At 43.2% G+C, this 24,769-nt stretch overlaps 2 protein-coding genes across 4 annotated transcripts in view; one reads left to right on the top strand and one right to left on the bottom strand.

Moving 5' to 3' along the window:
* The window catches only part of arid4b (AT-rich interaction domain 4B), a 31,091-nt gene extending 20,534 nt beyond the window's left edge, over positions 1-10,557 (bottom strand). The window contains exons 1-3 of one of the 2 annotated variants that reach the window (XM_029175132.3): positions 10,392-10,557; positions 8,196-8,244; positions 1,751-1,861 (exon numbers count right to left, since the gene is read on the bottom strand). In XM_029175132.3, coding sequence (XP_029030965.1) covers positions 1,751-1,861; positions 8,196-8,201 — 117 coding nt within the window. In that variant the 5' untranslated portion in view covers positions 8,202-8,244; positions 10,392-10,557. The remainder of the gene's footprint in view (positions 1-1,750; positions 1,862-8,195; positions 8,245-10,391) is intronic. The other variant, XM_029175134.3, reaches the window with a different exon arrangement.
* ggps1 (geranylgeranyl diphosphate synthase 1) lies at positions 9,027-20,188 on the top strand. Of its 2 annotated transcripts, none has more exons than XM_055502370.1 (4): positions 9,027-9,468; positions 12,797-12,889; positions 13,842-13,912; positions 18,528-20,188. In XM_055502370.1, the coding sequence occupies exons 2-4, from the start codon at positions 12,817-12,819 to the stop codon at positions 19,329-19,331; spliced, it is 948 nt and encodes a 315-aa protein (XP_055358345.1). In that variant the 5' UTR covers positions 9,027-9,468; positions 12,797-12,816; the 3' UTR covers positions 19,332-20,188. The 2 variants fall into 2 exon arrangements, with proteins under 2 accessions (XP_055358345.1, XP_029030968.1); XM_029175135.3 differs by lacking the exon at positions 9,027-9,468 and adding an exon at positions 10,742-11,339.
* The last annotated feature ends 4,581 nt before the right edge of the window (positions 20,189-24,769 follow it).

Below are 24,769 nucleotides of genomic sequence, written 5' to 3'. Positions count from 1 at the left end.
CACATTAATAATGATTTCCCCAGTTTATTCAACATATAAAACATTGCGTTAATGTAAACTTGTGGATAAAATTTAAAGCTTTTTGCAGCTTTTTAAAAAAGCACATGTTCCCGTCTTATTAACATCATAACAACAAATTGCGTGGCAGGGCAGCAAATGTGCTGCTACTGAATGTAACAACCTCAACTTCATGGCCCGTTTTATATTATCATCCGTCTATGTGAAATACTTTTAAATTAATGTGTACACAGTCAGCGTTAGTTATCACTGTCAGATCAAACGACATGCTCATAAAAGGACTCTTTTCTTTGAGAGCAATCAAATTTTGAGTTACAAAACTTGACTCACTGGAAAATGCTTTTTTCAAAAGACTATTATGTCTAAGTATTTAATATTTATTTGTTTTTTTTCAATGAGAACATTTTCAACTAAAAAATGAACTCTGAATTAGAAACACAATCCAAAGACACAAATCCTCAGTACTTAAGCACTTCTTTCATTTTTGCAGTCAAATCTGCAAAAAAACAACTAATCTACTTGCGGCACGCATATTTGTACAGCAGTCATCTTTGACACAATGCTTAGTTCTGATTGATCATATGCTGAACATGTGCTAAACCAGCCACAGTGAGCAATACTGACATGATGCTAATTGGCTTTTTATGGGTTTCTAGTATACATCATCATCATAAATAAAAAAGCCAAACAGATCTTTTCACCGGCTTTAAAAATCCCCCCAAAACGCACAAGGACCAATTGCTGCAACCATCAACTTTGTTTAGCAAACAGACATAGATTAATGAACCAAAACGTTGAGAAGGAACATTACTGTTGAATATTCAGATCCAGCTACTGAGTAATTGCTATGTTTCAACATTTTAACAGAGCTCACTTGCACATTACAGCTACTCAAAAATAAACCCCCACACTCAGCCAATTAGTATGGTAATTAATTTATGGGCCGAGACTGTCCTAGCAGCGTAACGTTAGCCTACAATATTTGAACTAACAAAATCAACTCAGTCTACTGTGTCATGTTGCTTGTGTCTGTCCACGAGACAAAAAGACTTGTCATTTGAAGACGTCAGCTGTTGTACCAGAATGACAGAACATCGGCGCTCTTTTGTCTCATCTGGGTGAACTACAGTGCACTGACACAGTGGAAACGCCAGCATCCAATCTCTGTTCCACCCACACAATCTAGCAGAACAACAGACAAGTGATCTGTCTCTATTGTATTATCCAGATGCTCCAATCCCACCGGGAAATAAGATACTGTAGTATGTGCATCTTGCAGTGCCTTCATCAGCAAGGCATGAAACCAATGGGTAAACAGCAGCCGCGTCACTCTTCCAGAAAGCGTGGAAGCAGTGGGCGAGAGGAACGCCTGAGGATGTGATGGGTACCTGGTGGGCTGAGCCAGACCTCGCATCTGTCACAGCTGGGCTACGTTAATCACTGCTTCATCCGCGTGAACAGTACTAACGACCCAAACCAGGTGTGCTCTCGCATGTGAGCAACACAGTCACAATTTCGGCAAGGCAAAAAAATAATTTAAGAACTGCACACTTCCAAAAACAGTCTAACGCGAGCACAGCTTAATCCTCCCACCATAGTGGTCTCTAAAATATTTAGCGTCTTTGTCCATCTTCAATAGAGTTGTACAATCAAACAAAAGAAAAGGCAAGCAACAATAGATAATGCGAACATACAAGACATTTTATTTTGAGCTTCATAGAATGTGTCTTACCTTGGCCTTGACTAGCCTCTTAGCAGTCTTAATCTTGGCCTCACAGAAAGCCCCTCGGTACTTGGCACTCACATCTGTCCCTACTGTCAAGTAGGGGGGCTCCTCTAAAGTCTGAAGGAAAAAGAATAAGAGGAGGCAAGCAGTTAGGCTTCATATCAGACGTACACACAGGTGCATTCTCAGAGCTAAGACAGGGGGACACGCGCTGCACAGTCAAGGCCGGCTACGCAAACCCCACCCGGATCAGTGATTCATCCATGGAAAACACGTACCATCTGCTACAAGTATTCGAAACAAGCCTCCAAGGGAGCAAACAAAAAGGCCACTTCACTACTGCTTTGATGACTACAAAAAAATAAGTTACCCGAAACACATAGCGCCGTCTCGTGTCATCACTGAATGTTTATCCCCCACCCCACCCCCTAAGAACAGATTTGCTGTGTGTATGGTACACAGAGAAAACAGACTCCGTGTGTGGATAAGGGCAGCGATGTTTGTGGTTCATGTAGTGGAGACATGAATTTACACAGGGTGTTTCTCTGAGGCTCGAGAACAGGCCTAACCTTCCAGGGCTGTGGTTAGACATCTTTCTGGACTAAGACCCAACGTGGGCCACGTTTCCTGCTGACAAGACCCGCTGCAATATGCTGGCTAATACATCTGACAGCAGGTTCTAATCTGCCACTACATGCTTTCTGCCTTTTCTGCAAATCTACCTTTTAGCAGAACAGGGAACAGGATTCCTGGACAAAAGGGTAAATAAGTACGAATGTCCAGTATAATAAAACAGACAACTACTTTTCACATCGGCCCATCTGTATAACGAGGAGTATAGATTGCTGTTCAGTTCTTTATATTCAGTGAGGATCTCACAACTGACACCAGCTGCAGTGTTCATGGCATATGAAATGCTGAAAGCCCACATCACTCAATTTGAGACCCTGAACTAACCGTGGGTTAACTCTGTTTGCCAGAATTACTGTGCTTCTAGAGCTGTGATTGTAAATCCTGATCCAAAGCCAGTGAGTGTATCCAACTGTAATGTCCTACTTTTTTTAGCATCACAGGTGAATGTTCAATGACATTACGAATCCAGTGCTCGGCTAATGCAGTGTCTTATTTCCTCTGCTAATTTACACGGTACCTGAGGTGTAACCCGGCTTGATCTTATCTGTCAAGCCCACTAGAGCATGCAGCAATTTTGGGCCACCCACTCAAACCACAAATCCATAATAATTTGATAATAGATTTTGTAAGGTATTAAAAGAGGAGGACGATCCGGACAGGCTCACAATTACCACAATAAATGTCAGCTAAACTCTGGGATGCAGGACAACCTGGGTTTGGCTGCAACACAGATTAAATGACCAATCAAAAACACTGATGCAGTGCCATGTGCTAAATATGCCAAACAGGGTTGTTTTTAGACTGCGGTATCATCCGTATGTGGCAACAACTCTAATGTTTGCAGTAGCACAACTATGACCTTCTCCTTAGGCTCCAGCAACAAATGACAGGACTGTGTTACAGGAGTTGGAATAGAAACAGCCCCCCACATCAACGATCAATAGCACAAAACACTAATGCTGCTTGTGTTTTTCCAAAAGGATGAGCACCATTCAGACCATTTTGCAAGAGAAGTGCTTATTTGGTAAAAGGGCACATGCAGAATAAAGTTTGAATGGTGTGTTATAATTAAGAGCTCAGCAAATCTCGCAGTGAATGAATGAAATAAAGTGATTCATTTTGTACCACAAACCTAATAATAATAATAGTGATTTGGAGTTGGGGTGGTCTGTTGGCTCTGAAGTGGTGTTTGGGAAAATATTTGTGCATTTAACTTTTACTTAGAGGTTCAAAATCGATGTATTTAACGAACAATACTGTCTCCACAACAAATCTACAGAAATGTTGGCTAACAAACCGAACAATCGTATCTTCTGTGTTAGGACCAGGATAAGAAGCCTCGTCCTCAGTGTCTGTCCATTTCAGGAGCAAGGTCCAGCCTTTCATCCTCCCCCAGCTCTCAAATAAACACCTTATTATTCTTTAGTGCAGTCTGGCCTGAGAAGCAGATTTCCCCAGGTTTGCATGACACAGCGGCCAGTCGTCAGTCATGAAAGCGTATTCCAGATTCCCTTTTATATTAATACCTCTCTCCCTTTGCTTCACCTGCTCCCTTTCCCTACTTAGAAGTGTCATGCTGAGTCAGAGTAGGCAACTTTATCTTGACAGCTGTGATTACCAGACCTCAACAACTTCACAAGTGTGATAAGATTTACATAAGTAGATAACATTTAGATTTACATTTGTGATGCTCACACGCCAAAACAAACAGAGGAGTTTGTTGTTTCCACTCTCAATGCCCCACCTCCTCGAATTCAGCTAAATCTCTAAAAGAGAATTTATGTCTTGGATTGGATTGCCATTTAGCCTACAGCTATCTGGAGAAAAACAGACTTCATTTTATCATCTCTCTTGGCAGTGCTGAATGACAGACAATGTCTCTCCTGCTCAGAAGATCAACCAACCAATCAAGAGGAGTACGTTCAGAGCGGTGGAATTCCTGTGCCTCTGGGACATGCAAGATCCTCATGCCAACTTAAGATAAGGTGGAGAATTGGAAAAGAGTCTCTCTTACCTAAGATTCTAATATTAAAAAAACAGGAGAGAGGCCTTTATCAATTCATCATAAAAGGCCCCAAGCGGCACATAATAGTAATAGGATAATCAAAGGCTCTGGGTATTCATCTAATGCCACTGATGCAGAAAACACTCCACGCACAGGTTTGATTACATATATATAAGTGTGACATAACATGAGGTGCAATGCCACACCTGGAGCTGATGGGAAATGGAAATGGTAGATTGACTTGTCCTAAATATGTCTCATCTGTGAAAAAAATGTCATTTATATGAACAATCCGCTGGGCCATCAGTCAGTTTTATGCCCTCCACAGAGAAGCCATCTAAAACTAACGCCAGATGCGATTTGTTGGTTATGAAGTGCATGCGCTGTGAATCACACACATCATTTAAACAGGACTAGCACCTCTCTGATAACCAGTGATCTGAGGCCTACTACGTAGTTAAGCCTTTCATGCCGAGGGAAAAAAATTCCCACCCACAAAAGCAGGCAGCGCTGCTACATTAAGTCACAGCTGCTCAGAAATCATTGCAGATTTACAAACACAAAACATACTGGAGTGACACCGGCAACAGCAGGATGAGATCAGTTTCTGCTCAATAAAGACTCTCAGGTCATGAAAAATTTAACAGCCACCTCAACAGAGCGCAAGTTGAAAATAAGCGCCTGCTTATAGTGCATTTCTTGGACAGCCTGAGCGACTGTAGCATTTTCATTTTGCAGCTCAGTAAAAGACACTTCCTGGCAGCTATCAAAAGGGCAAAGGATGCAGGGGAAAACACACACTGACTAGACGGTTGCGGAGTGCTTCATGTAAATGTTGGATCGCAAAGAAGTGTGGTGTATGGTCTCACTTTATGATATGAGTCATCATCAAGGGGCTCCAGGAATCCCTCGTCATTTCCTCAACACCCTACAGGACCGTATCACTGGACTGCATCCAAGTCTGACAAACCCAGACTTTGCAGCAAGTCTTAGTAAATGTTGCAGTAAGGAATACAGGACCCACTGAACACTGGTGTAACTTCATGTAGTAGTTTATTGAAGCCTCAGAATGCTAAAGTATTTAAATCAGAACAAATCAACATAATTACTAGTTATCATAACATCATTGCTACTAATCTACACCTTGCTGCTCAGATCAGAATCTCAAGAGGTGAACAGTCTGTCTTATATATTACCCAGTAATTGCTCCAGATTACGGTGGTAGAAACACGATGACATAACACTTGAGCATCCGAGTCAAATCTCATGTACTGGGTTTCTGTATCAAATCAATTATATTCATTGTGAGAAATGCCATTCATTGATGCTTGTATAAGCAAATAAACCTGCATCTCCTGAAACACATCACTTACAAAAATATTACAGACAAAAGGGTTTCGACCCATTACATTGTGCTATAATCAACCAGTTTGCAAGCTGAACAAAAGGAACATGCAGGAGGCATGCAGGAAAGAATTAAGCTCCCTCTCACCCTAGCTCACATGTACTATAATCCTGTTGTGAATCACCTCTTTGTCCACACTAGAGTCACAATTGCAGTGACTGGTGCCTCAGCAGGAGTTGCCTTGGCAATGCCATGGCAGCATTAAACTTACAAATAAATAACAATCCTAATATCTTTGCTTTATGTGCACCAAAGTCAAGACAGGTCAGAGAATACACTCTCCCTGAAATATCCCCAGCAACTCATAGAACTTCTGCAATTCACTTAAGAATGATAATAATAACTCTTATATCCGCCCTTATCAGCCACATCTTTATTGTTGTCATGTTTGGTCTCAAATGTGTCGACAGCTCTCCATGATACCAGCTTACTGTATATCTTCTCAAAGAGCAATTTTGACTCAGTAAAATGTGTTAAAATATAAAACAACAACTGTGCTTTAATTGATTCAACACCTAACAACAATAAAACACATACAACACATACAGTGTCCCGCCTAAGTATTTATTTTACAACGCAGTCGCACACTCCCAGGCCATATCAACTTTTACTGTTCAATTTTATGTTAATCAAAGAACTTAGGCCTCAAACAGTGACAATAAAACACAGGAGTATGTACTATAGTACTACAGACTGTTAACCATCACCATAGCAGCTGGAACTCATCACAATGAAATTCTTACTCCACTCAATATATATGATTAATGCAGCACTGCAATTCTACAGACCAGCATAAATCAAAAGCTCTCAGGACTTCAACCACTCAAAGCCCTGATTATATTTTACAAACATGTAAAGGGCATAATTATTATGTTATAACTGGGTGGGATGAATAGATGTTGTGGAGATAACAAACATGTGCTGAAGACCTGACATTGATGTATTTTAGTTACCAAGGTTATGGTCAAGGTTCAACAGTCCGCCAGAATCCGCCAGGTTTGTCTACATTGTATGTGTCATAGGGTTCATTACCAGAAAGAAATCAATCTATTCTCTAATACATAGCTACAGTTTGAGATGGTGTTTTAACCAGCATATAGTGTGGAAGGAGTGTGTAGCTACGGACCATAAGCCACAGTGACATGAATTGCTAAGTGAACATAATGAAAAGTTGTCCTAGTTACAGAGCAATTTGCCATTTAGATATTGAGCAGATGCTTCTCTACAGAGCAGTAAAATGAAGGAAAACTCAAAACGATATGAAAACAATGAACACCACAACATTAAAGCAAAGAAGGCAGCGTGAACACATCACTCCTGTCAGCAGTTATGTGGATGAGAAATTAAAAGCATAATAATCATCTATTACAAGTCCACCGCCGGTAGCAACGTTTTAATGCATCTTTGCATATTAAGCCTTATTCAAATTGACACTTGTGGAGTACTAAGGAGCAGAGCTCGTCTAAGGTGTGAATTAGCCTCTATCTTCTAACGCCATGTGTTTCTCTATCATCTGTGCCCAGATGCTCTGTTCATTAAAATACATTTCTAATCTCAGCAATTACACTGTATTGCTTTCCTGCACAACAAAAACTATTTATTATATAACCACAAACCATCTTGTATTTCAAGTCAGCCTTACTGCTAGGACAATACACATGCAGACACACTTCTAAAGTGCATAACAATAGACTGGCTGATATCCTACCTGCTATTTGAAAACAATTGCTGATTATTTTCGCATCACATTGTGATGGATGCAGTTTTTCACAGTTTAATTGGATGCTTGAGCAGACTGCTAACATGTCTGTCTGTGGGCAGTGGTATAGTTTGATGAACCGCAATAAGCAAGACACCATTAAAGAGAAAGTGGCAGACTACAAATCACTACCAGAGAAGCTCTTAATTTGTCCCCCAGTACATCCCCAATCACAAAGCTTACTAATATTGCTTCCTTACTTACTACTAGCCATAATCCTCTATTGTGTTTGTACCACATGAAAATGTAATTTTGCAGTATACTAAACTAATTTGTGATGTGAAACACATTACAGCCTGTTTCCCGAATACTTTAGATTAAATATGTTTTTAAAAAGTCAGAGCAATATCTTGCAAATTGCACAGCTTACTTAACCTATATTAATATGCAGTTTACATTCAGCGTGACTTTAGACTGGATGCTGTCTATGAAACCAACTGCGATTAATATAACACTCAGTCATGATTAATATAACACAGTCATGCATATATAACAGTATGAACAGTGATCACATATCCCATGTATGATTGGGCGTATTTATAGGGGAGACAGATGTAAAAAAGCTCAGATCAGGCTGGAGATGCTGATGTAGTAGCAACCAGAGCTTCCACTGACACAAAACACATGCAAGGAAAATTAAAGTACATACCTTCATCTCTCTATGAGTCCTCTGGGTGACCAGTGTAATGAATCTGAGGCTGCAAAACAGAGGTGGGAGATGAAGGCATTACAGATCGTGCCAAGTTCACTCTGCCACGACAAGACACGGTTATGTTATGATGACATCATTTCTTCTGCTACGCTGCTGGATGCCATGAAAAAAGCTGGGCGGTCGACGAACACGTTACAGTGGAAAAACCACGGCGTCTGAACATGAAACAACGCCGCAGCGGCTGCACTTTTCATTCCGGCTTTCACTGATTTGAGAAAAGTTGAAATAATCCCGGCTGAGGAGGACGCCGAACGCGGCGTGTGCTTGATCTTCGGGGAGAGCACATTCCCAAAAATATCAGTGCTGCAAAGTAAAGCGTGGCAGCCTGATCACTCTCATTCGCAGAGCCCTCAAAGCTGTTTATGTAATGCCCAGTGCACTGTAGTCAGTCAGTCAGCAGTCAGGCTCCGCTCGTGGCTGCGAAGGACGAGCGAACTCGAAGTCGCTGGTCGAAAGGGACGACTTCCTCTTTCGATCTGCGCAAATGCACCGATAATGTGGCAGTTGGGGAACAACTGACAAAAGGTGTATCGGAACACACGGTGCTCGGGCGTTGGAGCGTGTTGAGCCCGCTGTCTGCGCTGCGCTGACTATACCAACGCTACAGCAGAGGATGACGCCATTTCTGTAGCTGACAGTCGGCTCGAGCGGGGAGAACACTTCGGCGCACTAACACTGGGAACTGCGGGAACGGCGCTGGAAATCCACCTGCCCCCCCCCCCTCTCGCGGACGCCAAACCCCCGTCTTTAGACGCCCCGTTTGCGCTCCGCTGCCGTCTGCGGGGAGCGATAATAACAGCGCTCGCAAGCGGGCGACGCGGTCGCTAAACCTTTTTCTAGAGATGTCACATTAAAGCCGTGTCGCAATAACAGCGCTAACTTGGGCAAAGTGGGTCTCGGCCGTGCGGCCACATTCAAAGTCACTTTGTTTCTTCACACAATGTTCTCGTGATCGACTGATCTGGCGTTCCGCTGACTGTTCAGAGTAACGCAGCGCGAGGCGGCTTCTGACAAAGAAACAAGTCGACGCAACGGTTCGCAACAAGGTCAACCTCGTCGCGGATTTGTAAAAAGCAGCGACGGCGCTTCGGCGTCGACAACATTTTATTGTTCTGGCGGCGGACAAGGTCGCGGCGCTCGGTCGCGGCGAGCGATCGCGGCGGATACAATGTCATCCGCCCCAGACTATTTGCCAGGCCAGCCGCTGCAAGTGAGTGACCGACCACGGGCAGCGACGCCGCACGCACGCACGCAGCCCGAGCGTCGGCTGCCTTCGTCCATCCGTCCTAAACCCTGCCACGGCGCTCAACTGGGGCGCCCAGCCCATTTAAACGGCTCCACTTGTAATTCCTGCCCAGTTTTGTCAGCGGTGATGCTACCAGTTAGGAAATGTGCAACACCGCGATCGCGCGCGCACACACACACACCCGCGCGCGCGCGCGCGCAAACACTGCGAATAACACGAGTCTTGCAAGGCAGAGGGGAAATAGTCCACCTCGCATCTGGTTACAATGCCACAACTGACCAAATGGGTGAGCGCCTCGGTGCATGGCAGCCCATCTGCTCCAGCCTACACTGGACAAGTCAGTCGTGAATCGCTAACGACAGCGGTGGCACAAAAGAAGAGCCTGACAATGCAGTTTACCTGTTAAACTACCACGCCGCGCGACAAATCACATCTTGCGGCGATGTCGGACGAACGCGGGTCGTCAATGGTTTCGCGTAATCCCACTTTTGACGGTTATTAAGCAGCACCATGACAGGCGCCGCTCGACGACAGCCTCTCCGAGGATTCCTCCGCTCAACAACACAACACTCCGGTGCCCGTCCAGCAGGCTCGAAACTCTTCCACCCCGGAGGAGCACAACCTTTCACTGTGCTCAGCAGCTTAATTTGGCTGGTTACAGCATAACTTTGTTATCGACACTGACTAAGTTTTTTTCCCACTATTCTCGGTGGACAGCCGTTTGCTGCACGGTCGCCCAATTCATTCATTCCTTAAAGCCCCCGTAAGCACAACACATCGTTTGTTAACAATTTAGCTAACGTCAAGGTTGGCTTGGTAGCAGCAGGGAAGCAAGCTAGTAAAATGTTCAAAATAGCGATGGCTTTGCTGAACAAAAGCAGGCTTACCTATGCTGCCAAGTTGAGAAACACTTCTTTTTTTCGACGAAAGTGTATTAGTAATCCATAGGGACATTTATGTGAGAGACCTGACGGGTTTTAACGTCGTCCGTTGGCTCCCAGTTGATGTTGGATGCGGATAGGTAAAAGTCGTTTTCGCAGAGCTCTGCTGTTTGCCTTGTTGTGTAGCTCATCTAGCCTAGCTCTTTCTGTGATCCTGCCCCCGCCTTCTGGGGATGAGTGGCAGCCATGTTCGAACCGCCTCTAGCAAAGATAGTCATTCCCATTGGACAGTCCTGCTAGAGGATACGCCTTAGTGCCTCGTTATTGGCTGATCATGGAGAAAAATATCCATAGCAGACGACACGAATAATTCTATTGGGTGACTCTTACAATACAAGGAGAAAAGTGTTGAAAAACTACAACCCCCAGCTTTGACAAACCATGTGTGTTTGATATGTATTACAGCCTGTCCCGGTGCCAGTGAGAAGGCTTATTAATCAATCTTCATCATTGCGTTGAGGCGTTCATCGGGCCATTGCGAAATAGAAAAGAAACATACAATGTGATGGGCGCCCATGTTACATTCCCCACCCACTCTGCGCCTGCTCTGTAAAGAATGCGAAGCATATATAGATAGCTCATCAAAACTAGCTTGTCGAGAAAAGTGTCTTTTCAATACGTAGCAGTAATGGCGCTAGCCTAGCACACCAGTTGGTGAATTATTCATTAACACATAGAGCTCAAATGGTATGAGTGTATATGTGACATTTGTACCGTGTGTGCCTTAGTCGACCGGCGTTGAAGTGGACGTTTTTGTTTTAGAAAAGACACAAAGAAATGGTCGACGGCGTCATACCGGCGCCTTTATCTTAGCCTGCTAATGCTAACGGGCTAGCAGTGTGGCTAAAAGGGAACAGGACGGGCTAGTCAGCAGACTGACAGACTGCAGCCAAGGTGGGTGGAGATCACACTGACGACAGGAAATCTGCATGATGTCACTTTTTAATAGTTTTATTATTAATTGTGATTTTGAATTTAAAGTAGCGGAAATCACTTTTAATTAATTTGTCAAAATCTAAAGTTTTTTGGCTTCTAAAACATTAACATTTTATTAATGATCCACACTGACCTTATGTTCAAAATAAGCCATTAGTGTGCAAGTAATAGTAAAACTTGATTATCAATGAATTGTTACATGTTACTGTGTTTGGTGGAGAGAGAGGACCGCATTTGCACATAAACTAATCTCTGTGAGTGTACAGAGATTTCTGTCAGCTTTACAAAAGCATTGATGACTCAGTGAACGTCTCTGCAAAGGGATCAGGTAATCCTGCTGGAATTGGGATCTGTCTCCTGCTGGGAATAGGATTGAGCATTGTGTTATAAAATCGAAATTGTGGCAGCAGTCTAATAATCACATTTTAATGAATACTTGTGAGTCACCTGTTTGAGTTTAGTGAAGTTTGATAATATTTTGTTGATGTAAATAATGTAGTTTGGAATAATTTGAAATCAATCATACATGTCTGTCCCACAGTATATGACAAATGAGTATTTGTTATAAGCGATTGTGACGGGCTCTATCACTAAAGGTCACAAAGAGCTCAAGCATGTCTCCTGTATTTGCTGAATCACTCCACAACAGCAACGTGACTGTTTTAGTTCATCCTGTCATGTGATTAGTGTGTCAGCATGCTGAAGGGGATTTTATAGACCTCCACGTGTTTTGACACCCGGTACGTTTTATCATGAATGCACTTCATCAGATTTGATCTATTTTCTCAAGTTAAGCATGTTGGAGTATATTCAGAGAGAGGCCTTATTTGTTTCTGGTGACTAGCATTAGCTTCTTTCATTTCCTAGTTTCAATCATGTGCTTCGTTTAAGGAAAAGCAGAAGATGGTGGTGAATTCAGTGTCTGGAGCTCGAGGGCTTTTATCGGGCCATTTCCTTTATGTGTCAGATGTCCACAGGTCTTCAAGCCAAGCATTGTTCCTGTCATGCAGATATTCTCCTTTCTGAATAGTTTTCTATTACAAATCTGCCTCAACACTTGTTCCTTCAAGAACCTGTTTTACTGACAAAAACTCACTTTACTGCACTGGGCTAACTTATGAGAATTGAAGAGAACTTCTGTTTACTTTGGGGAGCTAATATTCCCATACTGTGGCTGACTTACTGGAAGGTAACTGCGTTATTTACTAAAGATAAACAACACAGCTTCATTGAATTATTAATGAATAAAAAGAATACTTCATTGTATTTCTTTCATGGAACAACCTACAATAGTAATAATACATTCACAAAAATCAACCAAAGTCTATTTTTCCCAAAACGTATAATCCAGTACACTAAAGGGATGACACTGTTTTTGCCAATAGTTTCAGAATTTCCTTGCTTTTTGTTGATAGATTCGTTTAATCTTGAAGCGATGGACAGTCGTGCAGAAGCAGCCTCCGAGCGAATTCTGCTGGAGCCCTACAAGTACTTGTTGCAGCTGCCAGGTGAGTGAGTGAGTGAGTGAGTGAGTGAGTGAGTGAGTGAGTGAGTGAGTGAGTGAGTGAGTGAGTAAGTGAATGTCAAAACAGGGATCATGTAACTAAAATGTCATCATAAGCTACGTATAATATAATGATTCACACTAGCACAGGAAAAATGCATTTGACAGTTAAGTGTGTTGAGCAGCTGCAGTGCACACCCAGCTGACATAATCAGAAAACATGAACCCTATTTACACCTTTAACTGAATACAACGCTAGACAATATCTCACAACACGTTCACTCTTAACTGAACTACAGTCTTATGTTAGACATTTGGTCTACAATTCCAGCAACTGTGAGATGTAGCACTTACATATCAGATCTGACTAAATAGTATGGTTTTTAGTTTAATCTGTATTGGCTTCTTCACTTTTGGCCCCTTTTTGTCACTGGAGATGCGACTGACTGAAAGCCAGAACGGCATTAGGGTAAATAGGACAGGTCTTTGGAGTCTTCTGGATTTTTCTGTTGCGCAGTCACACTGTCATTGAGCTTTAAAAACGTGGTTCTTTTTTAATTTTTCACAACTACAAATATTTACAGTATTTGTAACTTCTCTGGAAAACAGCATTGTCTAAAACGGTTCGCACTCCATCATTGTTTAGATTGTGGCTGCATCACTCAGCTGTAAACAGAATTACAACATAATCTAGGCGAGAGACACGCCTTAAACCTTGTCCTTAAACAGTCACAATCTTGGGTTTTAATTTACACCAGCTACAAAACTAGTTTTTTTTTTAGCCAAGCCACGTCCACTGTTTCCCAAACTCAGTTGTTTACCTGAAGAAGCTCTCAAATTTAACTCTGAATAAACTCTGCAATATGCAGATTTAGAATTGTGTTAATATATTTCTCTAGCTGCTGTGATGTTTGGGTTTGGAATATGTTTAAACTTTATGTTCACTTTCCTTTCAGGTAAACAGGTGAGAACAAAACTTGCCCAAGCTTTTAACCACTGGCTCAATGTTCCTGAGGACAAACTGCAGGTAAGAAACAGCCAAGCTCCACACACAGTCATCTGATGTTTATTGTGGCAGACGTGTCCAGGATGATGCTCATCCCAAACAGTTGGGCAGGTTGTTTTTTTTTGTCAGCGGAGGTGTTCCCACCTGAATGTAAATGTACAGCTTGGGTAGAGCCATGATTTATTACAGGATATTGTAAATGCAGCTGAGGATCAAATGGAATAAATTAAAAGGTGAAGCAACATCGAAGAACACTTACCCTTTCATGTCAAAAATGTTTCCCTAAGGACTGATTCCATGAATTGAATGAATGTATTTTCTCTTATGCAGCAGACTATGATGCACAGCTGGATTTCGAACACCTTTTTCTATTATGTAGACAGCTGTGTGCTTAATGGTACCTTTAGCCTGTTTTTACGCCTCTGGATTGCTGCACATGTAATATGTTTTGTGGGGCTGTTCAAACAGGCATTGGTCTGGTTAATGGCTCCTGGAGAAACAAGTGAACCCACCAGAGACATTTTGGGTTACATAGGACTAAAGCTGATGTGGCTAACAATGGGAAGCTGTGTCAGGCATCTTTTGATGTGTGGATTATAAAGCTGTTTCCACCCCCAGAGCGTGTCAGAGAAGCTGCTTTTTAAACTTGAATAAAGGATAGAATGCATTAAATATGTGGGCACATCTATAGTTAATAGAGCATTAAAAATCACTGATTTGTGCATTATTGTGTTTTGCTTCTTAAATTGTATTCATGAGCTGTCATTTGTCACATTGTAGGCTTTCTCCATACTTTCTCTCCTTTGCCTTTTTGTTTTATCTTTTATCATCCACTTCATTTCATCTGCCCTGTTTTAATGCTCACACTCTGGGTGTGTCCTTGTCTTTATGAGCTCCCATGCATCCTGCTGATGTGACACCCCGAGGCTTCTCCTGTACATTGAAAACTGTCTGAACAAGTCAAACTTTTCTGTTTCTGTCAAACTTTCTCCCTTTTGACAGGCACAAAACAAGTCCTATTTCTTTCTTCATCACTTTCACTACAGCTTTGTCATAAAAAAGGCAATAATATGTCTGAATAGGCTATAGTATGAATAGTACATATAGTACAGAAAAGCCTGCTTTTTAGTCACACACTCTGTCAAGCTGGATGTCTCGCAAAACCTTAAGCTTCTGTCCACACATTAAGTAGAGCAATCAAAGGTTTGAGAGGCCAGTCTGGGTGTTTTCAACCACATAAATAGCTAATAGGCTGATCTGGGGTCCTTCTTTCTCTCTGTTTGCTTAATTTCAAAGGACCAGTTACAATTAGTTGGTTTGATTGAAAGTGACGACTCAGAAAGGCCAGCCTACTGAGCTTGTTACACCGATAGCATTAGCATCATATTGCGTAAATGCTGGTTTGTGTGTACACTAATGAAGGTATGGGGCACAGCGTGAGTTGTTGTTTTTTTTTCGTTCCTAATCTGTGCACGTTTCGTGGTGTAGAATGCTAAGTGTCGAGCCTGTCGGGTCTCATTAGGTTCGTGGCCCAACAGGTCTCCTGTTGTCCTGAATGTTTTATGAACCCTACCTATGTCCCAAGTTCAGCATCAAAGCCCAGAGGCTCGTTGTCTCGTGTGGTCATTGTCTTCTAGAATGCAATAAAAGCCCTCCCTGTTGTAATGACTGGTTTTATATCTCAGAAAGACTTTAATAACGTTGTCAGTCTCTTTTCAAGATTTATTGAATATCATAGATTAGTCCTGTCACGTCAGCCCTTCTTTGCTCACATTTTTGACATTTAATCACAGCCTTTACACACCTGCTATCACATGGTGCTGGATCTTCAACTGAATGAACTGAGTTCTCAAAATTAAAAACAAGCAGCTCATCATTCAAACCGGCATTTATATTTATATAATTTTTTCAAATAACATTTGGCTTATTAAAGCAAGAGCAGGAGCACATTCGCTCCTTTAGGCTCCAACAGTTTGTTAGCTCTTGATCCATTTTTGATGTTGATGGCCTACATTTAAATGCAGATTGGGTCCATTGTATCCAGGTCTACGTTTGTTCTTCTAATAATTCCACGTTTGACAGACTAGCACAACACATAACTGAAGTTAAATCTCCCTCCCATATCAAAGACCTCTCTCCCCCGGTGGCTCCATCTGACTCCCCTTGCTCCATCCTCTCTCTCGCTCTGTAAACTCCTGCTGAACTCATCATGCAGACGGAGAGCACTCCTCTTGTCGTCATTAGCACACTGCTGCCAAGGAGGCGCCACCATGGAAACAACAGTGCTTTCAGATAGATGGAGTCAGCGACAGTGGTGCACTGTGTCAGTCATTTGCTAGGGCATTTTTTTGAACATTTAACCCAGTATTAATTTCTGTAGTAAAATGCACAGTGGCAGTTTTGGGAAATTCCCTCTGTACACATTAGTTGCATTGAACCTAGCTCTAGCTCAGGGGCCTCCTCCTGCTTAGTGTGACAGTGTAGAAAGGTTAGCTTGTGTGCACAGTTTCCTCTCTTTCCCTTTTGAAGATGTGTGTCATTCACAAAAGCGTCTGCTGCCTCGGGCTTGGTACCTGTTTTAATTTTAATGGCTGATGCAGAGAACCAACAAAGCAGCTCTGCAGCAGGTCAGCTCAGGAAACATGGCGATAATGTAGGTCAGATGTGTTGGTTACATTGTAAATACAAATAATAGCCGATTGCTGTTAAGTCTGGATTGGGGCATTTGCAAGATATGGCCTCGCACCTTGTGAACATAGTTACACTAACTACATGAGTATACATTGGTATCCTTCCTGAATGTTGATGTTTTTCATGAAAATAGAGCTTAATACGTGCTTGCTCTGGGTGTGCTGCTCTGCCTTTATTATAGGCTGTACAGCCTATAATAAAGGTAGGAGCATTGTTATCCACGTCACACAGCCTCAGACACATACTGTGGATGCTCAAGCATTGCACAGGCAGATTGTGGGGGATGTCATATTTTATATTTGTACACTATAACTACTGTTCTAAATATGTGAAAGCACTTTTGAAATGCAGCATCCAGTTGGCCAAGTGTGGCTTCCTGTGGGATGACTGTTTGGAATCATGGGTCCAGACGGGCCTGCAGTCTGACTCAAGTATACAGCATGGTCCTTCTAAGTAAGACAGGTTTATGCATGCGCATAACAGACTCGTCTAGTGAGTTATTTCTTCTCAGTATATTGAATTCACGTGTGAGGAAGGATCCTCTTCATTCTTAATGGATCACTGATTGTAACTTTGGCAAGCGCAGCGAGTTTCTGCATCAGTAACCTCTGGTGATAATCAATGAAGTCTTGTGGAGCAGCCGAGGCACTCGGCACGTAAACAGCAGCATTATATAGCGACAGGCCGACTAATTGGGCTCCTTGGAGGAGACAAACACTCCAGATCCAAAACATGAAGTCTGTTGTGTTGGAGTTTGATAGCTGCTGTTGTTTCTGAGGCTGCTGTTGATGTGAATTTCAAAGCCTGTCTTGATTGTGGCCTTGTTACTTCATCCTGAAAGTGAATGCACAAAGACCACAGGCTGTTTGCAGAAAACCGTTGAGTCCCCGAGGATGTTTTTGTCTACCTAATTTTCCATTTTCCCATTCAAGTGTGCATTCATTGTAGGTTTAGCCACAGCCCCCACATGTCTTGTAAGTGGCTCACTGAGGTTGCAGGGTGAGTGGGTGTCGGGACCCTGCCGAGGGAAAGGTTGTATTTGGCGGATGAACTGCTCAAGCGGCCCAGCCTTGGCCATCTGCCTGACCCACTGAGCCTCTCTTTGTGCTCCTCGGCTCCATACACACAGCTTTCATTACCAGGCCACACCACTTGTCTTTAAACCAGCAGAGCACTCCAGCAGGCTGCACCGCCAGCTCAAGACAGCAGAGACCTGTGTCAAACGTGGGCCTGGCACCGAGCCAGTCGGTTCTCAGGTTGCAGCTTCTCCTGGCGGACAGAGGACGGTTGCTGTGGCTTTTAAAGGACTAATGCAATTATTTGACATTGGTTCGGCAAGCAAAGCTTTATATGGGTGGCCAAACAATAATATGTGCAAAGGCCTTGATTCAACAGAGCAAACGTGTTACTGCCGATGCACGGTTGTGCTGCGTTAAAGCTGCTGGAGCCCGTCAGTACACTGGTCTCGTGGCCAAGGTAAAGAAGTCCCATCACCCTCGTCATGCTCTCTTTTACCCCAGGTGGACGTGTGTTGTTACTAATTGCTTTACCATCTGACTACTTTCCCTCTAATCTCATCAAGTCACTTTTTATCAGCCAGTAAGATCAAGTTTTAGTGCAGACCAGATATAGTCACAGTAGCATTGTCACAGTCAGAATCTTGAGCTCCAGCTTGGTGTTGCCCTCGTGAACTCCCTATTCTCCCACTGACAGCCCGTGTATGTGCAGTGACTGTTTTGTGTTCTCACCCGTAACAGTGTAGACATGGCTCCCTCTGCTGTATGAAAGCTGTAATTTGAAAACCTGTTACCTTCTCTGCTAGTTTAAGTGTAGTGGAAGAAATGTGACTCAACACATATTGTGTTAATATTAAGACGTTCAGTTGTTTTCATCAACTGAAATCAACGGTGTTTTGTGTTTTTGTTTGTGTGTGTGTCATCTTCAGGTGATCATTGAGGTGACTGAGATGCTGCACAACGCCAGCCTGCTCATAGATGACATCGAGGACAGCTCCAAGCTACGGCGGGGCTTCCCTGTGGCCCACAGCATCTACGGCATTCCCTCTGTAATCAACTCAGCCAACTACGTCTACTTCTTGGGCCTGGAGAAGGTGCTGACCCTGGAGCACCCCGAGGCTGTCCAGGTTTTCACCCGGCAGCTGCTGGAGCTGCACCGCGGCCAGGGCCTCGACATCCACTGGAGGGACACCTACACCTGTCCCACTGAACAGGAGTATCGCAACATGGTGCTGCAGAAGACTGGAGGGCTGTTCGGCCTGGCTCTGGGCCTCATGCAGCTCTTCTCCACTTGGAAACAGGACCTAAAGCCTCTCCTGGACACACTGGGCCTTTTCTTCCAGATCCGCGACGACTACGCCAACCTGAGCTCCCGCGAGTACAGCGAGAACAAGAGCTTTTGCGAGGACCTGACTGAGGGCAAGTTCTCGTTCCCCACCATTCACGCCATATGGTCGCGTCCGGAAAGCACTCAGGTGCAGAACATCCTTCGGCAGCGCACGGAGAACATGGATATCAAACGCTACTGTGTGGACTACCTGGAGAAGATAGGCTCGTTTGCCTACACCCGGCAGACCCTGCGGGACTTGGAGGTGGAGGCCTACCGGCTCATCAGGGAGTTTGGGGGAAACCCCCAGTTGGAGAGTCTGGTCAAACACCTCAGTCAAATGCATCAGGTGGCTGAAGCCACAGCAGAGTCGAGTACTGAGCCCCACTCCAGCCAAAACCACTGACCTCATTCACCTTCTGCATCCACACGATTCACACACCAGTCCGCACACTCCACCGACACAGAAGCTGTGTAAACACACCGATGCATTCATTCACCTCCCTGAAAAGCTCAGCCGGCGCACCGCTATGTTACATTTACAGAGTCACGGAGTCACAGTTCATCACTAAACATGAACACTTCTGGTCCACAGCTCTGGCTGCATTCAGGAATTACGAGACAGCAAAGCAGCTCCAAATGTTGCCTTTATCTTTTGTGTGGGAGACGGCATCCTTCTAGTGTTGCATCAATTTTGTATCCCAGTGTAGCTGCGCAGTCAGTGGAAGGAATGAATTAAAATAGAAACGGCTTTTAGGTTTACAATTCTGAAAATGAAAAATAATAAAATGGCAAAAAGCTTAAAAGCCTTCCTTTTGATGCATGCCACTGTGCATATGAATCTGCCTGTGTCTGTGTGTCTTTCCACCAAAATTGAGAAATTGTTTATCTCGTCCAGACTGAATGCTGCTTTCTGAAGTCCCTGTTTAAACTGTGATGTGGATGTCTGGAGCGTATGATGTGTGATTGAGGGGGATCCTTAATCATTAAGCCGCCACAGTGCCAATTCTGTAGAAAAGACCTCTGCAACTCGTGTGTCTACTTGTTACGTAACATGCAGGCGTTATATGCAAAGAGTTCCGGATACTGTTTATGCTGGGCCGTATATGAGCACCGCGGCGACGCCGTGCAGATGTTGCCCCCTTCTGTTTCATATTCAGCTCGGCTTTTCACATCTTTGATATATTTATTAAGGCGATTCTGTTCTGATACTTGTAAGCAGATGCTGTCAAAGTACTACTGAATAAAAATCTGTAAAGACGACGCCCAGCTGACTTTGAAATGACTTGACAGTTGAACACGCTCTGCTTGAAATGGTAGAAACAAGGAGCTCGTCTGCGGAGACGAGCAGCACCATCTACTGAGCGCAGCGGTGTAATTGAATGATCAAGTTTGTGCCTTTTACAGCTGTTACAAGCTCCCTTCTAGACCAGATGTTGTCTAAAAGAGTCGTTAACCTTTTCCTATTACAACAGAGCTATGTGTGCATTAATGAAAGCTGAATGACAAGCTGATGCAAGTTATGACAGAGTGGTCGGCCATGTACTGTTCTTAAGGAGCCTTAGGTCCTTGCACAGGCTGCTTGTAATGGATGTGGCTGCTGCTGTGCACGGCGGTTATCTGAATCCTGTATTATCTACTCCCTCTGTTAATACTGTTGCTTTTTCTTCCCTCAGCTGCCGAAAAGAAGCACAACTCTGTGGACAAAGGCTATCTGTCCCAGACAGCTCTGTTGACTCACTGAGGCTCGTGCTCTTGACAGCTGCAATTCAATTAACTGCGTATCTTTCGGATTGAATCGTGGCTCCTCAGAAGAGAAAATGTGCATTCATCAATATGTCAGAGCGAGCCGTTCCTGCCGCTAATTTTGTCTTCTGCGCGCGGCCACAAGTGCAGGAAAATGCGATGCAAATTCCCTTCTGATTTGATAAACATGGGAGACATGTGAAGTGGCTTTTGCAGAGCTGACTTTAAGTCCATCACAATAATCAAAGCCTCTCGTCGTGCTCATTTCTGCTCCCTCTCTCTAGCCGACTAGATTGATTTTTCTCTGCCCACAGTGTCTGAGTTTGGTTTGAGAGCAAAACAGAATGGGTTTTGTGGAAGAGCGACATGGCTCACTCACTGTCTCCCCCATCGGCTGCAAGCTTTGGATTATTTATCGTTAGCTGGCGCTGTACACAGTTGTGTTGCTTGGTAGCACTCAACTGGATGCTTCATAAATATTCGTGTGGCAATTTTGAAGACCTCATTGCTCAGAATGAGAAAAGACACTCGCTTGTTAGTTCACCTCAAATGATTTAAATTTGAGTTACTCATAGTTTTAGAAACCGACTGAATAAACGCAACACTGTTTTTACTTCATGTGCCTCTATATGACTCCAGAACTGTGTTTATGATGGAAAGGACAATATGCCCCATTTGCTCCCAGCTGCTTTAAGGGACACTGCGATATTCTGTACTTTTCCCGTCGTGCCTGTCTCGACGAGTAAAAAAAAAAACATCTTTGTGTTTGCTAAATTACTTTCAGACTCTCGCTGCATGCTTGTTGCTCACAGCCCGAGTCTATTCATTCCTACTGGAGGTGTTTGAAACGGGTCCTAGATATACACTCTTACGCAAGGCTAGCTAACATAAAGCAGATGAACGCGTGTGAGGGATTTTCAGCTGCCTTACGTGATTATCCCTTAACGTTAAGGGTTTTTTATAAAAGGCTTCCTTTATTTTACAATATTCATGCCAGTGTGGTTATCATATTCATGTCACCGATCCCAGAACAACACATGCTCTCATGCATAATTCTGCCAGCATCAGTTGTTTGTTCAACTCTCGCTGCACCCTCGCGTCCCACTGGGCACAAACAGGAATAACGCAGTTCTCGGTCTTTTCCACATAGTCAGCGTAGACAACGTGCAACTGTCACTCCAGCAATTTTCAACATCAGGGTTCAGTTTAATCCTCATGTGGCTCTAGAATCGGATGTTATTGCATTAAAAGAAACCAAAGTTCTGTTCTGCTGAATAAATACTGTGATGCTAAACTAGTGGAGTATTCCTTTGAGTGAAGTGAGGTTAGGAGGTCACTCAGCAGACACTGTTTCATCAAATGAATGAATGGCTTCTGAGAATATCTTCAGCGCGACAAGTTAATTCACGATTCTGAAACTCAGTAGTTCACTAACGTCTGAGATAATTATTTTCATAAATGCCATTACGATGAATGTGCCAAGTAGCTGGAGCTGAGGTCAAATGGTGTAATGAAGCTATTTCTGAGGTAGCCAATCCACAATGTGACACGTTTCCCAGCTGTGTTCAGCAAATGTTTGCAAAAAGTGACATCCAGAACTCTCCCAGGCTGAGAAGCCCTAGCTGCAATGGGAATGCAGTCTCAAATTGGGAATGAAAATGTTGCCCCATTAGGGCATAGTGTGCGTCTAATTATATCCCCTCATTCCTGTGAATCAGAATCAGTCAGAAATACCGGTTTTGGATGCTGGGTGTCATGAATAAATGATTTCCTCCTCGTTTTAGCGCACACACAGGAGGAGGAGGCGGCTGAGTGACAGTCTCGTGTAATGCTCTGCGAGGGGAGTCTAAGAATATGAAGTTGTTTGAATGAGTAAGCAGATGCACAGCAAAATAGCTCAGAGCGCTTTCTAAGGTCTGGGACATCTGTGGCTTGTGTGAATCGTGGCTTTTTGACCCCGCAGGTAAGTTTTCATTCCATTTATACTTCTGTAAAATGCCACAAAATAAGGCCTTCCTAAATTCACATCATCGGTGACGTGACCTGCTCAAATGTTAGAACGGTAAAACCCAGTGCCCAGCAGCTGGTCGTGCAGTTATAGTCAATTAACTCATTTATTAGTTACATGCAAGTGTAAAAAGCAAATGGAACAACAGAATGACAAACAAATGAAGAGATTATTCAGCAATATTCTACTGCTTTTACTACAAATTAGTAAAATTAATGCATAAAGAGTGGAATCAAACAAAACAAAATGTGGCTTAACAGCAAAAAACACATGTTTATCTAAAGTCATGAATAAAACTGAAAGTAATGGAGAGATAAACATACTGAGAATACTCGCTGAGTAACAAACTGAAAAATACATTCACTTCAATTACTCAGAAACAAGTGCTATACAGGAGATAGAGATGGGTTACTGGAGATCAGAATGATATACCATATTAGTTCATTAGTCATTTCTGAAGTATTTGGTATTATGCCCTGTGTGATTACATAGAATGTTACTACATAGAATGTTACTAGACAACAGGCTGGGGTGAAATATTCTTCATCCCACCAATAGCGCATCCTCTAAGCTCAAGGTCAGCGGTTCGATCCCCTGCCAAGGTGGATGTGTTGAAGTGTCCTTGAGCAAGACACTGAAGCCCAAGTTGCTGCTGGTGTTTGAAGCTAGAGCCTGGCAAAGCAGCTGGGTGAACGAGAAGCTACTGTAAAGCGCTTTAGATTCCTGAAATGATGGATGAATGTGTTATGTAAATGTGGACCTTATGTGTGGATTCTTAAGAGTCACTGTTCACTAACTGTTGAATTTATCACACAATTATTTGTTACTAATACAGTGTGAGAAAGTACAGAGTAGTGCACCATTAGTAATAACTCATCTAATCATTTTCATGCATCACATTGTAATAGTCACAAACTGAACTTGAACTGATTTGGTCATATTTTGTAACTCCTCATTTATTATACAGTACTGGATGCAGAGTTATTTAAAGAACCACTGTACCTATTAACAATTCATGATTATCTGGTAGTTCCTGAATCCCTCTGTACCGGCATTAAGGTACATTAATTATAATTGAAATAGCTAAAGAAAGGGCAAGTTATACAATATAGTAAAAAACAATGATTGCAATGAATGAAACAGGTTTCACTACAACCAATATTACAGTACACTTTTACAGAACGTTTTACAGTGTGGTGTTGAGTAGAATTTTCCAACATGGTGAGTGGTGCTACTAATCTGACTGACCTGTGGAAGAACAACAAAAGGAAACTGGTAACAAACGGGTCTCAGCACTCAATGAAACTGTCTGTCAGGAGCAGACAGCGTGAAAACGCGCCTCACATTCCTCAACACATCGCTGTGTTCGGTCTGTGGACGCGTTCCGAGAAGGTGAGACTCAAGATGAAAAGGATTTAATAAATACAATTAACGCGAGCGCCCGAGTTCCTTCTGTTTTCTCTGAGCGGCGCTTGTCACAGGCTAAATGGTTGATTGCACTTCCGTGGCAAAATATTAATAGAGGGAAAATAAGTCAGTGGTTCAGGGAATTGTGCTGCTGTCATCATTTAGGAAAGCCCCCCCCCACACACACACACACACACACACACACACACACACGCTTAGGGGCAGGAAGGTTTGAAACGTGTGGGGTCTATTTATATCCAACATATGGATGAATCACATATTCTGGGTCAGTACGACGAGCTGAGGTCGTCTCGTTATGCCCAGTTCTGTGCTTTGTTCTTTAGTCTCACTCTGGGAGTGGTTTCGACTTCACACATATTGATCTCTCATAGAACAAAGGAATCCTTCAGTAGTGTTCCCCCTGATACATTATTTCACACCGACTATCTTTTGCTTATGCCAATACAAGAACAGCAAAACAATTTTCTCCACATTGTCTCATCTCCCGTGCGCCACACGACGAGGGAGAAGCTCCAGAAGACTCACAGCCGAACACACATCTGCAGTTTGTCCCAAAGTTATCAGGAAGGCGTAGGTTCGCTTGATTCGATCGCCCGGTTGCACGGGGTGGTGAGGGAAGAGGACTTGAATCAAAGGAGGCAGAAGATTCAAAACATGTCTCA

The sequence above is a fragment of the Betta splendens genome, chromosome 15 (genome assembly GCF_900634795.4).
Source record: "Betta splendens chromosome 15, fBetSpl5.4, whole genome shotgun sequence".
NCBI lineage: Eukaryota > Metazoa > Chordata > Actinopteri > Anabantiformes > Osphronemidae > Betta > Betta splendens.
This window is presented reverse-complemented; position numbering and strand designations above follow the sequence as displayed.

What these genes read in the sequence shown, in the direction of transcription:
- ggps1 (XM_055502370.1), top strand. Translation starts at nt 12,817, where the DNA reads ATGGACAGTCGTGCAGAAGCAGCCTCCGAGCGAATTCTGCTGGAGCCC. An exon ending in GTACTTGTTGCAGCTGCCAG is followed by an intron (nt 12,890 to 13,841) that starts GTGAGTGAGTGA and finishes CTTTCCTTTCAG; the next exon opens with GTAAACAGGTGAGAACAAAA. An exon ending in TTCCTGAGGACAAACTGCAG is followed by an intron (nt 13,913 to 18,527) that starts GTAAGAAACAGC and finishes TGTCATCTTCAG; the next exon opens with GTGATCATTGAGGTGACTGA.